This window comes from Ursus americanus, chromosome 30 (assembly GCF_024610735.1).
Source record: "Ursus americanus isolate L20-20 chromosome 30, mUrsAme1.1.p, whole genome shotgun sequence".
Lineage (NCBI taxonomy): Eukaryota > Metazoa > Chordata > Mammalia > Carnivora > Ursidae > Ursus > Ursus americanus.
The window spans coordinates 18143348-18159033 of NC_142156.1; the positions used below are offsets into that span (position 1 = coordinate 18143348).

General features: G+C 50.8%; 1 protein-coding gene across 3 annotated transcripts; it reads right to left on the bottom strand.

Annotated features, from left to right (window-relative positions):
* Positions 1–1584: 1584 nt before the first annotated feature.
* On the bottom strand, positions 1585–15408 carry MORN3 (MORN repeat containing 3). Of its 3 annotated transcripts, XM_087857388.1 has the most exons (6): positions 15172–15408; positions 13791–13964; positions 8839–8996; positions 7188–7347; positions 4081–4265; positions 1585–3825 (listed from the first exon to the last, which is right to left on the bottom strand). In XM_087857388.1, exons 1-6 carry the CDS (start codon positions 15380–15382, stop codon positions 3748–3750), a joined length of 966 nt encoding a protein of 321 aa, XP_087713514.1. In that variant the 5' UTR covers positions 15383–15408; the 3' UTR covers positions 1585–3747. The 3 variants fall into 3 exon arrangements, with proteins under 3 accessions (XP_087713514.1, XP_087713512.1, XP_087713513.1); XM_087857386.1 differs by having other exon boundaries at positions 1585–4265; positions 15172–15321; XM_087857387.1 differs by having other exon boundaries at positions 1585–4265; positions 15158–15294.
* Positions 15409–15686: the final 278 nt, after the last annotated feature.

The following is a 15686-nucleotide window of genomic DNA, read 5'->3' on the forward strand; positions in this document are numbered from 1 at the left end:
CTTAGGAAAGCTGAGACAAGAGGGCAGAGTGGGGCCTGTTTGACCTCAGCAAGGAAGAGATTTGAAAATACTAAAGCTGTGAACGAGGAGGATGAGCTGTACGTTTCTTTTCCGAGGCACGTGCGTTAGTTGCAGATATCATCCTTCATGCCTAACTACTTCCTCCTAAAGCCAAGGACATTCTTCTCCCTAACCTCAATTCACTGATCAGATTCAGGGAATTTGACATTGACGCAGTACTGTTTAATAGGGCGTTCATGTTCAGTTCTCCCCTTGTCCTGATCATGTCCTTTCTAGCCTTCAGGGTCATGTGTTGCGTTCACTTGTCACGTCTCTTTAGTTGCTTTAAATTTGGAGCCGTCTTTTCTTGCCTTTCTCACATTGACATTTTTGGAGTCCAGGCCTGTGGTTTTGTAGAATGCCACCTCGGTCCGGTTTCCCCGATACTTTCCCACTATTACAATCAGGATGTGTGTCTTGGCAGGAATATTTATCTCTGTTTTGCAGACAGCAAAAATTGATGCCCAAAGAGGTTAAGTAATTGGCCAGAATTTGAACCTGGAAAGTCTGGCTCAGAGCCCAGGCTCTCACAAAAATCTTATATGCCGATTCTGTCTTTGCTTAAGAAATTGGAAGATCCAGCAGCAGCAGCAGCACGGGTCCCACCTTCTCACATAGCAGCAGGGAAGAGGAGCAGAGTTGCAGCCACCCTCTTCCCCAGGAGATGTGTTTGCTACAGTCCCCACCACTCCCTCTTGTCTCACACCAGGCCAGCTTTGTTTGTTACTTGCCTGGCCCCCCACGGTCCCAGGAAGCCAGTACAGAATGTGGTTTTATAAAAAACAAAGTCCTTTGACTGAAGTGAAAGTTTCTTCGGGGAAAGTGTGGCCTTAAGTTCTTGTCCTTCTATGCAAACTCAGACATGCTAATAGCAGCTTTGTGCGCTGAGTGGGGCAGAGGACCCTCCTTTTTCCTGTTGTAGCTTTTTGCCTCTATCCTGCATCACATGCACTAGGAGCCACCCTCCCCAGTCCCTGGACAGCCCAGGACTGGGACTGAGTAATGTGGAGCAGGGGCCCCTGTGTGAAATCTCCATTGCTCCCCAGAGAAGACCTGGCCATCTTCCATGCATTCCCCTCCCCCGCTCCCCTCCCTGCTTCTGCAGAGACCTGGGGGCTGGCTGCGATAATATCCGGACTGCGACTCTAGTCAAGTGCTCCTTCCTAAACTTGCCCAGAGTCGAGAGTCACCAGATTGGCTTGTGAAATGTAGATTTCCAAGCCTTTCCCCTGGAAAGTTGGTCTGGGTAGATCTAGAATCTGTATTTTTTTTTTCAGGTGGGGAGGGGCAGAGGGAGAGAGAAAATCTTAAGCAGGCTCCACGTTCAGCGCGGAGCTCGATGAGGGGCTCAATCTCAGGACCCCGAGATCATGACCTGAGCCAAAATCAAGAGTCAGACGCTCAACTGACTGAGCCACCCAGGTGCCCCTAGAATCTGTATTTTTAACACCCCGGGTGCTCAAACCCAGGCAGCTCGGGGAAACACAGTAGTTAAAGGACAGTCTCTCTTTAATTTCAGTTTTATTTGTATTTCAGACACAATAGATTCACAGGTTCCAAATAAAACAGAGAAAAGTCGCCCGCCCTCCCCTGTTCCCAGGTTCCCGGTTCTCTCCGGCGGCATCCGTTGTTGCCGGTGTATTGTGTTCCCATCTAGAGAGATTTCATACATAAACAAGACCACACCCTACTTTTTCTGGGGGGAAAAAGAAAAAAGGTAGCCTTCTCTACGCGCTGCCACTGTTCTGTAACCCGAGCAGATAGATTAAGTTGAAGTACAGTTACTTTCTAGCTTTGTGACCCGTGAGCCTCCCTGAACCTGCTTCCTCCTCTACAACGGCAGCAATAATAGCAGGACACCCTCAGAAGTTGTGGGGTCGGGGGGGGGGAGGGGAGGAGACAGATGGAGCTGTCAGCTTAAGGCCTGGCACCGAGTGAATGTTCTGTGTCCCCCGAGTGGGCCAGGCTCAGCTTCCTGATGGGAGAGGTCTAGAAAGAACCATACCTTGGGGTCGGGCCACCCTGCTCATGATTTAGAAGGCAGAAAGGAAACCGTGTCGGTGTTTATGGAGTTTCTCCTGTGTGCCAGGCGCTTGCTGAGGCCTTAGTGAACATCACGGAGTTACAGGGTTACACTTCGGACATGGGGCTGAAAAATTCTGTAGAATGTTTACATTATAGTGTGTTTAGCAGGGCCCTCAACTGCCAACCACTAGTTGCCAGTAATATCTTTCCCTGCCAGTTGTGACAACCAGAAACATCTCCAGACACCGCCAAATGTCCCCAGGGACGGAGAGGAGACAAAATCACTCTTGGATTAGAAGCACGCCTTATTTCATCCTCATGTTAACCACAGTAACCTGGTGGCAAGGACCATGATTGCCCTGTATTTGAGGGGAGGAAACCTCCCCTCAAATACAGAGAACAGAGAGGTTGGGTGCCTTATCTGAGAACACACAGCTCCTAAATCACGTCTGGGATTCACACCCAGGCGGTCTGACTGCTGAGCTCATGTTCCTACCCATTATGTAAGAGTCCCTTTTATCTTGAAGAATGTTGCCTAGAATTATGCAAAGCTCTTCCCAGATCTCTGCTTCACAATTAACCTCGATACATGTTATTTGTTAATGTCTGTTAGCAAACCCTCAAAAACATCCCTGTGAGATCTCCTAAGTGCCATTTTACAGATGGGGCAACTGAGGTCACTTGCTTAGGGTCACAAGGCCAGTACGTCAGGGGTTCTGGCCCCAGCTGCACATTAGAATCGTCTGGGGAACTTTCTGAAGGCCCAGGCCTCACCCCAGACAGATGGGAGTCTGGGCGTGAAGCCTGGGTGTTTAAAAGCCTAGCTTTTAAAGCTCCCACAGGATCCCAAGGTCGAGCACTCCTGTGTTAGGTTGAGAAGCCAGGTCAGGTCTCAACCCCAAATCTCAGTGGCCAATGTGACTAGACACAGGCTCTTCTCCCTAGAGTACCTCAGAGGTTAGAGACCTAGAGACGCCTCTTCTTTCTCCCCCAGGGTAAAACCATGCAGCCTATGGGAATGTCTTCCCTCCACCCGAAGTCCCTCCCAGGGCTGCACACCCTCCGTCCCAGTCACACAAGCCCTGGGCCGATGCCACTAGGTTCTCCTCTATACTCTTGCTTCAGGAATGGTGACCGAGAATGAAGGCTGTAACAAGAGGGTCCCCAAAGCCAGCTGAGGAGAGGACAATCCAGTGCTGGGAGGAGTGAGGTGCCCTCTGAGGGTGCCAAGGGTGTGCCCAGAGTCACCACTCACTCGTACAGAAGCCACACCGGTTTGAGCAGTTGGGTGACGGGCTTGAATTTCTCCAGAAGCTCTGGTGTGCTCTCTGCGGGGGCAAGGGGCTGGTGGGAGCTGGCGGCTCTGAGATGCCGTACCAACGCCCCCTCCTCAAACCCCACTTACACCCACACCTGGAGGGGCTAGGACAGATGTGCAGGTGTACGCCTGGGGCAAACCACCTTACTCACGGGCGTTCAGGAGCGAAATGGTCTTCAAGGAAATGAGTTTTGAAGGGGAGGAACCAAAAAGAACCAACTGGATTCCAGGAGGCAAGAAACCTACCCTCTGCTCCTGCCCCTGAGTTCCTTGGCCAAAGGAGACCCCAGGAGCTGCCTCAACCACATCAGAGGCTGGAAAGCATGCCTGCCCTCCACCTGGCATCAATCTTCTTCTGCCTCTGTCTTCTTGAACATGGCCAAGGCTTCCTCCAGCACGCCATCAGGGTCTAGAATTTGGATCTGGAAGGAAGCAGGGGTTGAATTGGGGAGCATGGAAGGCCCAGGCTGCCAGTCTTCGGGGTGCTGCCTACTTTGGAGGTGCTCTCTGCCTTGTGGGATGCTGCCAGTCTCTGCGGGGATGCCCTGACTGAAAACAAAACCCTGTCTGTTCCCTGGCGGGTCTGGGCTAGGCCTGGCCAGGCTGGATGTGGCTGCGGGGGTGCTGTTTTCTGTCTCTCTGGGTGTGGCCACAGGGCCCTGGTGGGTGCTGCCCACCTTAGGAATGGGGAACTGGGTGGGCTCAGGGGCCTCATCGCGTCCAAAGTCAATCATCGTGCCACACTTGGCCACGTCGTCCACCCAGAGGCCTTCAAACAGCTGACCGTGGTCCAGGTGGAAAAAACGGCCCGACCCATTCTTCATACCTCTCTGCCAGTAGCCCTCGTAGCGGTTCCCGTTCTCTGGGGGAAAGGACAGGATCACGTGGGTGCTGGGCACGCCTAACCAGACCAGACTGCCAGGCTGGCCCCTCCAGATGCCCAGGTCGACACTGTGCCCATGGGGAAGCCAGTTGACTAGAGTGCCTGGGCTGGGCTGGCTGGGGTCTGGGAGGACTGACCTATAGCCATTCAAGCCCCGGGGGGGGGGGGTGTCAGTGACTTCCGGAATCAGACCCCGTCCACGTCTCGCCTCCATGACTTACCTGAACTTGGGTGAACAACGTCATTTCCTATTTGTAAAAAAACATAGCTAATAATATGAATAGGCAATGTTTGTCCAGCACTCACTTTGTGCCTGGTTCTTTGCTATGTTTCTGACCTCACTCACTCCTAAAAACAGTTCTATGAAGGATAACCGACTCCATTTTTACGGATGGAACTTGAAAAGCTCAGGGAGTCTGATTGACTTGCTCAAGGTCACAGAGCTAGGACGTGGCAGAGACAAGATTTGAAGCCAAGGTCTGTTCATCCCAGGAGCCCATGCTCTTAATCATGAATTCACCGTCTTGCTTGGCTGATAGTGGTGGTGGCATAAAAGGAATACTAATAAAGCTAACGCTTCTCAGCTCAGACCCTTACAGCCATGTGATCTTGGGCAAGTCACTTAGCCATTTTGTCTCATTTCCTCATTTGTAAAATGGGGGTAACAGAGGCACCTACCTCATAGAATTGTTGTGGAGATTAATAAATCGATACATGGAAAGGACTTAGAAGAGTACTGGATAAACTCTAGATGAGAGGTCAGCAAATTTTTTCTGTAAAGGGTCAGACAGTATTTTCGGCTTTGTGGGGTACAGGGTCTCTGTCACAACTCTGCCATTGCAGTGTGAAAGCAGCCTGGACAATATGTAAATGGATGAGCAAGTCTGGTGTGCCAATAAAACTTTACTTACAATAACGTATGTTGAGCAGCATTTGGGTTTGGTCCAAGGATCGTAGTTTGCTGACACCTGCTACATACAAGTATGAGCTAATAATATTGTTGAGCCTTACTATCACGTGTCAGGCACCATGATCAGCGCTTTACAAACTTCATTTAACCTTCTCAATAACCTGTTCAGTTGTATTTTTATCCTTACTTTACAGATGAGAAAACCAAAGCACAGAGAGTTTAAGCAAATTGCCTCAATTTCATGTAGCTAGTAAGAGCTTGATCCAGGATTCGAACCCAGGCAGGCTGGCTCCAGTGTCCAGGCCACTAGAAATGATGCACTTAGAGCCCTTACACTATGTGTGGCCACAGCAGGTGCTCGCTAAGGGCAGGCTGTTACTAGGAGATGCTCACTGAAAGCAGCCACAGAGCTGGGTGCATGGGGGATTGAGAATGACAGACAGGAGTGGCTGGCTTAAACCCTTCTCAGCTGATCTAATGCCTCAGTTTGGCCAAATCTCATTGGAAGTTGGAGTCTTGAGTTGTCAGGAGACTGGGCTCAGGTTTGTGATCTCACCAAGAGCACCTACTATGTGCCAGGCTCTGGGGAAACAATGGGGAACAAAATAGATATGCAGTCCAGGTCACAGTCTGGAGAGACAATGACACTATCTTTATAGATAGCCTACTATGTGCCAGACCCTGTTCATAGTACCTACAAAGTGGGTACTACTATTATTCCCATTTTACAGGTGAGGTGACTGAGGCACAGAGAGGAGGAAGCTTGCCCAAGGTTACACACCTAGTGCTAAAAAGGAAAGGAAGCAGGTGCTGAGTCTAATGGGCAGAATGTGCATTAGTGGAATGAACAGGGAAGGCCTCTCCGAGGAGGAGACAGTGCAAAAATCTGGAGGATCCTCTTTCTACTGCAGGAAGAGAGAACAGCAGTTCAAGGGCCCGAAGGCAAAAAGTGTGGGAGGAACTGAAAGAAAATGAGTAAGGCTGAAACTGAGGGATTCTCAGGGGAAGGGAGTGGGAGGCACTACTACAGGACTGCAGACCCTGCAGACCACAGTAAGGGCTCCGAACTCTGAGGGTAGGAGGGAGCTATGGAAAGGTTGCAAGCAGGTTAGCCATAGGGTCCAATCTGTAAAAAGTTCATGCTGATTGCTATGCAGAGAATGGATTAAGTCCGGACGCTAAGACTGTTTACTCATGACTCTTTGCTCTGTCTAGGAATGTTCTTCCCTAGCTCAGTGCTTATCAGGCCCCTTCTCTTCCTTCAGGTCTTCTGTTCAAATGTCACTTCTTCAGGGAGACATTCTCTGACCCTAAGTCAGTCTAAATAGCCCCCTGTCCCCAACTCCTTTGTCATTCTCCAACACAGCTTCCTATTTTAAAGGCATATTCCTTAGCATTTTTTTTTAAGATTTATTTATTTGACAGAGATGGAGACAGCCAGCGAGAGAGGGAACACAAGCAGAGGGAGTGGGAGAGGAAGAAGCAGGCTTCCAGCGGAGGAGCCTGATGTGGGGCTCGATCCCATAACGCCAGGATCACGCCCTGAGCCGAAGGCAGACGCTTAACGACTGAGCCACCCAGGCGCCCCTCCTTAGCACTTCTGACGTCACAATGAACAGGCTATGTTGATCTTGAGCGAGGGACTTCACCTCTCCGTGCCTCAGTTCATTTGTGAAGTGGGGATGGTCAGAGTACCATTTTACAGAACTGTAGTGAGGATTAAATGAGCTCAGTGCTGTGTAAGTGTAGGCTGGGATTATTATGACCGTAAGAAAATGTCTTAATTGTTGATGTGTCTTGTTAGGCTCCCCCTTTAGATTAGAAACCCCCTAAGGGCAGGGATCTGGTCCTGTCATTCCCCAAAACCGAAGCTGGTGGGAGGCTGGGCGGGGCCAGGAGGGGGCGTGGCCACGCAGGACCAACCGGGGGTTGCCCTCAAGGCGTGGCCAGGAGGCCATTGGGGCGGGGCTGGATGGGGGCGGGGCACTTACTTTGGCGCAACATGCCCTCCCCGTGCGGCTTGTCATTCAACCACTGGCCCTCGTAGGTGTCGCCGTTGCTGTAGTACATACGGCCCCATCCGCTGCGCTGGTTGCCACACCACTCACCCTCGTAATACTCCTTGGGTCCGAAAAACTGAATCCCATAGCCCTGAAAGCACGAAGATGTCCCGGTTCACGGTGCCCCCACCGCTAGGAAAGCCACCCCTATCTCCCCTGGCACCCAAGCCACACACTTGGACTACTTCCCTGCTTTCTCCCTCAGCTCTACATCCCAAACTGATGGTCGTGCATTGAAAAAGCTCCCCAGGCTGTCCATTCCCCTCCACCCCTTTGCTACTACCTTCGTGCAGCCCGCCACCATTTCTCCCCTCCTCACTGGTCCCCCTCCTCCACGCTCCCATCCTCCCCTCCACACGCATCTTCAGGGAAGCAGCTAGAAGGATCTTTACATCGCTCATCTGATCACGTTTGCCCCTTCTCCTCAGTTCTGATTTGACCCTCTTAGAAGTCGCAGATGCCTCTGGGAACCAGATCAAAGTCATGGATTTTCTTCATAAAAATGAACACCACACTCAGTGTCCAACCACCGAGAATCATGGACTCCCTGCAGATCACACCTTAAGGAAGTTGGGTTAAGCAGCCCAAGTCTACCCCTCAAAATCCTGATTCCCTCAGGTAACTTTTAAGGCCCCCGTCTACCCCTCCCCTCACTCCCTCCCCTGTGGGCACACACACCTTGCTGTTTGACATATTCTTTGCTACTTCTGACTACTTTGCTACTTCCCCTTCTCCTTTTTTTCCTCCCAGATCAACTCTTTGCACCTTTTGGTATTCCTACAAGAAGCTTGCCCTGAATTTTCAGTTGCTCTGGGCTCCCTGGGGAAACCTCTATCCTAACACATACAATAGTATGTGAATTGTTTATTTTGGGATCTCTCTCCCCACTGGCCAATAAACAATTTGAGCGAAGAGATCACGAAATCTTGAGCTCTACCACTTGCCAGCAGCGTGTGACCTCAAGCAAGGCACTTCACCCCTCGGGGATTTTTTTCCTTATCAATAAAATGAGAATGATGATGACGATGACTTTGTGAGTTGGTTGAAGCCCCATATGCGACAATCTGGGGTACAGGGAGGGTTCAGGCATTTCTGGGTTGAGGACATGCCTCTAGCTGGCTTCTACCTCCCAGGCCTTCCCCTCTTGTCCTGTGGCCAAGGTTGTGGCCTCTGCTATCTTGCTCCCACTTTTCCTATCTGCTTTGTGTGCTGGTCCAACAAAAGGGGGATTCTCAGAAAGGAATGCCCAGGGAAAAGAAAGCCAGGAAATGAGTGGGGCAGATGGGGGAGGAGACTTGGCCCCCACACAGCCTGGCTGGTTTCTTGTGCCACAGGGCTTCATGGGCTCCTCCCCAGGCCCTCTCCTCCTGCTTCCTGTTTCCTGGGTTTTGTTCTGAGAAGCCTAGATGATTTCCCACCCCTTCCTTCTCCCATGCACACAGTACTCTTGTCCTCCCTCCTCAACCCTCCTCCCTTTTCTCCCAGGCCTCTCTGACTGCTCCCCCATACACCCCCCCCCCCCACACACACAGAGCCTGCTTTCAGCCTGGCCCACACGCAGGACATGACTGGAACCACTTACCGATTTTTTATCGTCTTTCCACCAGCCAGAGTATACTTTCCTGTGCTTTCCCATCTCTTGGTCAGGAAAACTGAGGGTGCCATAGCCATCTCGCTTCCCAAACTTCCAGTCTCCCTCATAGATGGCTCCTTTCTTCTTCCAGATCTGTGTTCCTTTTCCTGATGACACACAGATGGGCCGACACTGCAGACATGGCAGCCATGGGGCTGCAGGGGCATCTGCCTTGGCCTCAGGGGCCCCTAGAAGACTTGATGAACTTCTCAAGGGCTGGGCCAGGGTCTGTGCCTCATCCCTAGACCCCCTGCACCAGTGAAAACCCCAAGAAAGTTCCATTTCTACAAAGAGCAGTTCTCCAGCCCTTTGCCCTGAAGCCATATTGACACAGCAACCCCCAAGCAGAAATCTGCCCCTTCTTCTTAATAGTAATGAGCTTCATCTCTTAATAATACTGAAAGGTTACACCAGATGGCCAGAATTTCTAGAAAATGTTCTGCATATTTCTTCAGTTCTCAGAAACACACATGGAGACCTATATCCTGCCACTCCAGCCTCACTGTGTCTTCCATTCCCAACTTCCAGACTGCCCTCCAACCTGTATGGCCTCCATGCTGTTCCTGGAACCTACCAGATATGCTTCTGCCTCAGGGCCTTTGTACCTGCTTGTCCTTCAGCCTGGAATGCTCTTTTCCAAATATTCAGTCACTCCCTACCTCCTGCAAGTCTCTGTTCAAATCTATTTTCTCAATGAGGCCTGCCCTGACCATCCCATATAAAATCACAAGCCTAGCCTACCCCCTTACCCTGCGCTGTTTCTTTCCATATCACTATCAACTCCTAACATATCAGACAATTCACTTATTTATCATTCATTGTCTATTGTCTAGCTCTCCATGAGAATGTTCACTCCATGAGGACACAAACTTGGTCTGTTTCGTTCACCGCTCTATTCCCAGCACCGAAGAACAGTGCCTGGCAAGCTGCAGGTAACCAATACATGCTGAACAAAGACGTTTGTTGAACAGAGGGATGAATAAAATATTTGTGGAGTACCTATACGGGCTAATTCATGTCTTGGTCCTTAATAGCTCAGGAACAAATCCAACGTTGTCCCTGTGAGCTTTTTAAATCTTGGGCAAGTAATTTAACTCCCTGGGCCTCGGGCTCCTCATCTGTAAAACGGGGATGAGACTAGCTCACGGTGTTGTTCTGATCACTAAATTCATTAATATCAGGAAAACACTTAGAACAGTGCCTGCCAATACGAAAGATGTTACCAACTATTTGTGCCATTGAGGGAGAGCCCTCGCCCAGTTTTTCTACCTGTTATTCTTTTAGTTTTATTTCTTTTGGGGAACCAGCCCCTCCTGAGCTCTCAATCCCTCAGGTTTGCACGGATCTGGCTCCTCCCTCTGGCTACTCTAGCGAACCAGCTCGGGCCACTGTGATTGGTTCAGTGAAGGGCACGTGATCCGAGTTGGTCCAATGAGACTGTTTGCCTCTGGGAAAAGGCAAATTTACCACCTCTTACAGAGCTCTGGATGGTCGGACCCCCTGGTGTGCCCGCTCTCTCCTCTCACTCTTTCTGCTCTGGGCACACTGGCTTCTAGTCTGTTCCTTGAGCAAGACTTAATACCGTCCCCCCAACCCTTCCATTCTGATGCCCTTCTGCGGGGCTAATCCTTATCCTTGTGCTCTCAGCTCAAACATCACCTCTCTCTGTTCTCATGGCCACTTTCATGTCTCCTCTCTGATCCCCTTCATATCCTGATGCCACCACTTTTATTTTTATTTTTATTTTTTTTTGAAGTAAAATAGCCTTGTTTTATTATGTGGAGACTATATATAAACAAACCACCCACTCTGAAAACAGCAGGTTATGGCTTTTCCCAGGGCCCTCAGAAACCTCTGGGAGACAGTTCCTTCCCCAGAGGGTGTGTGTGGTGTGTGTGTGTGTGTGTGTGTGTGTGTGTGTGTGTGTGTGTGGTGTGTGCGTGTGGTGTGTGTGTGTGTTTGTGTGTGTGTGTTTCATCTAGCCACATGCTCCTCCTTGCCTAAAACCTTAAACCCTGTCTCCAGCTTCTCTGGTCCAGGAGGAGGCATAAGCCAGTCACTCAATCTCCATCTTATTCCTCTGCAAGGAATCAAGGAAGGCTTGCCACTCTGCTGGGTAAAAACACTTATAGACGTTGGTCTTATTCCGAGTCGGTTTCAGGATATCTTGACCGTAATTCTCCTCATCCCTGGCCATAGCTTTATAGTCCTCCCCCTGGTTCTCCATCACGTAGTGTATATAGGCAGTGAGGTCTCGAGACAGCATGTTTGCTTTGTTTTCTGGGAGGCTGGCTTCTGCCTCTGGGTCATTTAGGATGTATAGACTGATGCCATCACTTTCAGCCATGTGACCCTCAGTAAGTCATTTCCTCTCTCTGAGCCCCAGTTTTCTCATCTGTAAAATGGGATATTACTTATTGTGCAGGTTCTCTGCGAGACTGGAGCTCCCTGAGGGTTGGCATCATGCCAGATGCCCAGTACAGGGCCTGGCATAGACTAGGAGTGCCATAGGGGTTAGCAGTCCAGGGAACCACTGACCACCTGAAGCTTGCCCTCCATGACGATGACTCTTTTGAACGCTTCCAGTCTGCTTATACCACAGCAACTCTCGTCAGCTTGTTCAAAGGCATGTCTTGAAGAGAGGGGAGTCTGGGACTGGATTCTCCCACAGCTCTATTTTCTATAGCCTCACCCCCAATCAGCTCTGTGCCTCCAGGGTCCTAGGGGAGGCAGTACTCACACCGAAGGAGGGCTCAGAGAGCCATGTCAACCCACAAGTTCATATCACAGGTGGGGCAGCTGAGATCCAGAGAATGGGAGATGGCTTACCCAAAGTCACACACTAGGAGGGGCCAGCTTTGGAGTGCTTCTAGACGAGGATAGTTCTGAGTAGTGGTGATCCCCGCAATGCCCAGGCCTCAAAGAACACTCACAGACCCTTCTGCACACACCCTGCACTACGCACTTGTAGATGTCATCTCTTATCTTTACCAATAGGCATTTTCCCATTTTACAGAATGGGACACTGAGGCTCAGAGTGTGGTAATTAGTCATTCAAGGTCATAGTTGGTGAAGCTGAGATTCTGACCCAGGTTTCTGGACTCCAAAGTACTTAACTCAGGAAGGCAGGAAAGAAAAGTGGTTAATAGCATAGAGTCTGCATTGCAAGACAGGAATAAGAGGTCATGCCATCTTTTTTTAATAAAAACTTGTTTTTCTCGGGGCACTTGGCTGGCTCATTCAGAAGAGCACGTGACTCTTGATCCCAGGGTCATGAGTTCAAACTCCATGTTGGGTGTAGAAATTACTTAAATAAATAAAACTTTTTTTTAAGATTTTATTTTTAAGGGGCGCCTGGATGGCAGAGTTGGTTAAGCGTCCAACTCTTTTTTTTTTTTTTAAAGAGTTTATTTATTTATTCGACAGAGAGAGACAGCCAGCGAGAGAGAGAACACAAGCAGGGGGAGTGGGAGAGGAAGAAGCAGGCTCATAGCAGAGGAGCCTGATGTGGGGCTCGATCCCATAACGCCAGGATCACGCCCTGAGCCAAAGGCAGACGCTTTAACCGCTGTGCCACCCAGGCGCCCCAAGCGTCCAACTCTTGATTTTGGCTCAGGTCATGATCTCAGGGCCGTGAGACCCAGCCCCACATCAGCCTCCATGCTCAGCACGGAGTCCACTTGAGATTCTCTCTCCCTCTCCTTCTGCCCCTCTCACTCATGCTCTCTCTCTCTGAAATAAATCTTTAAAAAAAAAGATTTTTATTTTTAAATAATCTCTATACCCAATATGGGGCTCAAACTTACAACCCCGAGATCAAGAGTCATATGCTCTACTGACTGAGCCTGCCAGGAGCCCCTAAATAAATACAACTAAAAAAAACCAACAATACTTGTTTTTCTTCAGCGTTTAGTTTGTGTCACAAAGAACCCTGTGCCACTTGCCGGTTAAAGTTGCAGTTAAAGTGGGGTGCCTGGGGGGCTCAGTCGGTTGAGCGTCTGCCTTTGGCTCAGGTCATGATCCTGGAGTCCCAGGATCAAGCCCCACTTCGGGCTTCCTGCTCAGTGGGGAGTCTGCTTCTCCCTCTCCCTCTGCCCCTCATCCTGCTCGTGCGCTCTCTCTTGCTCTCTCGCAGATAAATAAATAAAATCTTAAAAAAGAAGTTGCAGTTAGGGGCACCTGGGTGGCACAGCGGTTAAGCGTCTGCCTTCGGCTCAGGGCGTGATCCCGGTGTTATGGGATCAAGCCCCACATCAGGCTCCTCCGCTGGGAGCCTGCTTCTTCCTCTCCCACTCCCCCTGCTTGTGTTCCCTCTCTCGCTGGCTGTCTCTATCTCTGTCGAATAAATAAAAAAAATAAAAATAAAAAAAATCTTAAAAAAAAAAAAGAAGTTAAAGTTAAAGCCCCAGCTAGTCCTGTGTGTGTGTGTGTGTGTGTGTGTGTGTGTGTGTGTGTGTGTCTCCCTAACCCCCTGCTGGTCAGACCCCCACATCAGAGCTGTTTGAATCCCCACTGTGAGCTGGTTTGGGGGGGCACCTTTTCCTCCTGCTAGCCAGCCCCATGTTTAGCCCAGGTGTCAGAGGGTAGGGACTGGCCTGGAGTCCCTAGAACCCTGGCCGTGGTTATGTTTGGTATTTAAAGACCACTTTGACCCCTGCTGGTCCCTGAGGTCTTTGCTCATCTGAAGTCAGGGCTGAGTTTAGCTCCAGAGCCCCAGCGTGTGGAGACCCCTGGCTGGCCCAGGTCAATGGCATTCACCCTTTGAGGGAGCCTGGGGGACACATCTTATGTCCCCAGTGAGCTCTGCCAGTGACTTCCTTGGCCCCAGTCAGGTCCTAGTCACCCACCATGGCCCAGTCTCCACACTAGTCCCCCTGGGTCCCTGAAAGTCTCCCACTCACCGTGCTTCATGTTGTCCTTCCACTCGCCCACGTAGCAATCACCATTGACAGCGTACACCTGGTGCCTCAGTCCGTTCTTTTGGGCCTTCCGGTCCCACCCCTTCCACAGGGGCTCCGACTTTTGCAAGCACTTGGAGATAGGCATGTTGGCTGCTCCTGTAGGGCCAGGGGGTGCTGGCAAAGGGTTAGGGATATCAGGGGCTCGGTGTGCCCCTAGTAGTGCCAGGATCCTGGGGCTTCCTGGGGAGGTGCTTGTCTGAGCCCAAATGACATGAGTCATGTGTTTCTGAGTCCCCAGGCAGATGAGCAAGCAGTCCCTTAGGGGTGACCCTTCCGTGCTGGACTGACCCTTGTCTGTCACCTCCTTTGCATCTCTAGGGCCCCGCTGAGTTGGGTCTGATGACACAATTGCTTGGGAACCCAGGGAAACCAGTAGGGGAGGGGGGTTTGTGATGGCATCAGGAAGAAGCTGCCCCCCCAAGTGGTTGACAGTCACATATTTAATAACCAGTATGACCAATCAGAGTGGGTGCTGGTCCTAAGGCTAGAGCTTGGCCTGGAGGCCCCAGTGCTGAGCACTGATCCACTGCAGGAGCGGTGCAGGCTGACCAACCACACTGGCTGCCACCTATTTTGACAATCACGCCCAGGAACAGGGTAAGGCACTCCTGGCAAAGAAAAGAGCAGGGGCAAAAGCTGGGAGGAAGGAAACAGTTTCAGGTCCTAAATTAACGTTTTCTTTTTTCTCCCATTTCCTAGTACCACCTATACAATGATGACTCTTTATATGTAAATTAATTCACTTAAAAAAATCAATATATTTATCCAAGAAAGAGACTACATATCATTACTATAAATGGAAAACCAGTATCAGATACCCTAAGGGGAAGGCACTGTAAAAATAAAAATACTATAAAGAAATCACCTTAAGTCTTAGCTTGATATCGTGGCTTACAGTTGAGATTGGCAAATGTTCAGAAGGGTGTTAATGCCCCAAACTGACACTTTCTCCTTGGTTTATTCAGAAGTGTAAGAGAACCTAGAACCTAATAACTTTTTTATGATGTCACTGGGTGTTACTTAATGCCTCATCGGTGTAATTTAAAATCAACCTCTGTCCCACTCTTTCTTGGGAGCAAGGGTTCTGCTCTAGAGGAGGCTGCGGTCTTAACACGCGAGCTACAGACAGGAAGAGAAAGCATTGTGAGGCTGGGAGGCCGGGGGTGGCGGGGAGTCGGGGCGGACTCTGCCCGGTTGTTTTGATTCTAAATAACAATAAATTAACCACAATGGAAGGTGGAGAGGCGGAGCCCAGACGGCTGGGGGGCCATCCCGAGCCCCCACCCCACGCGCCTGCGCCAGCTCACCTGCGCCCGCTCACCTGCGGGGCGGCACCTGGATCCGCAGCCCCGTGGACCCGAGCGATGGGGTCGCAACCTCCTGCCTGAATAACGGAGCGCAGCGCCTGCTCCGGCGTCCCCCGCCCGGCTGGGGTCACTATGGCAACGAGGGGCCCCAGCAAAGCCAGCGGCAGAGCCCGCCCCTTCCTGCGGAGACCGTCTGTTTGCTGCGCTGCGGGAAGGGTGCAGCATCGCTAGCGTGGGGAAGGACGTCTTCGGGCCTGTGGAGGTCGAGTGCCGCCTGGTACATCGGCCTGGTGACCAAAAGGCTTGTAGGCGAGCCCGAAGAGCCGATATCCGCGGAGCGGGGCCCCGGTGTGCCCGGGGGGGGGGGGCTACTGCCCTCCCCATCTGTGGGTCCCCAGGGCAAATACAGCACCCCAAGCAGACAGGGAGGGGTTAAAGGTTTCTCTGCTGTGTTTCGAAGACAAAGCAAGATTTGAAGGGAAAACCAACATCACTCTGGTTCTTAGTCTTGTGTGGGGTCTACTAGACA

Bases quoted from the DNA above. Each gene is read 5' to 3' on its own strand.
- MORN3 (XM_087857386.1), bottom strand. From the start codon at position 13,935: ATGCCTATCTCCAAGTGCTTGCAAAAGTCGGAGCCCCTGTGGAAGGGG. The intron at 8,997-13,790 runs GTGAGTGGGAGA...GTGTGTCATCAG, and splicing joins GAAGGACAACATGAAGCACG to GAAAAGGAACACAGATCTGG. The intron at 7,348-8,838 runs GTAAGTGGTTCC...TCGTGCTTTCAG, and splicing joins GGAAAGACGATAAAAAATCG to GGCTATGGGATTCAGTTTTT.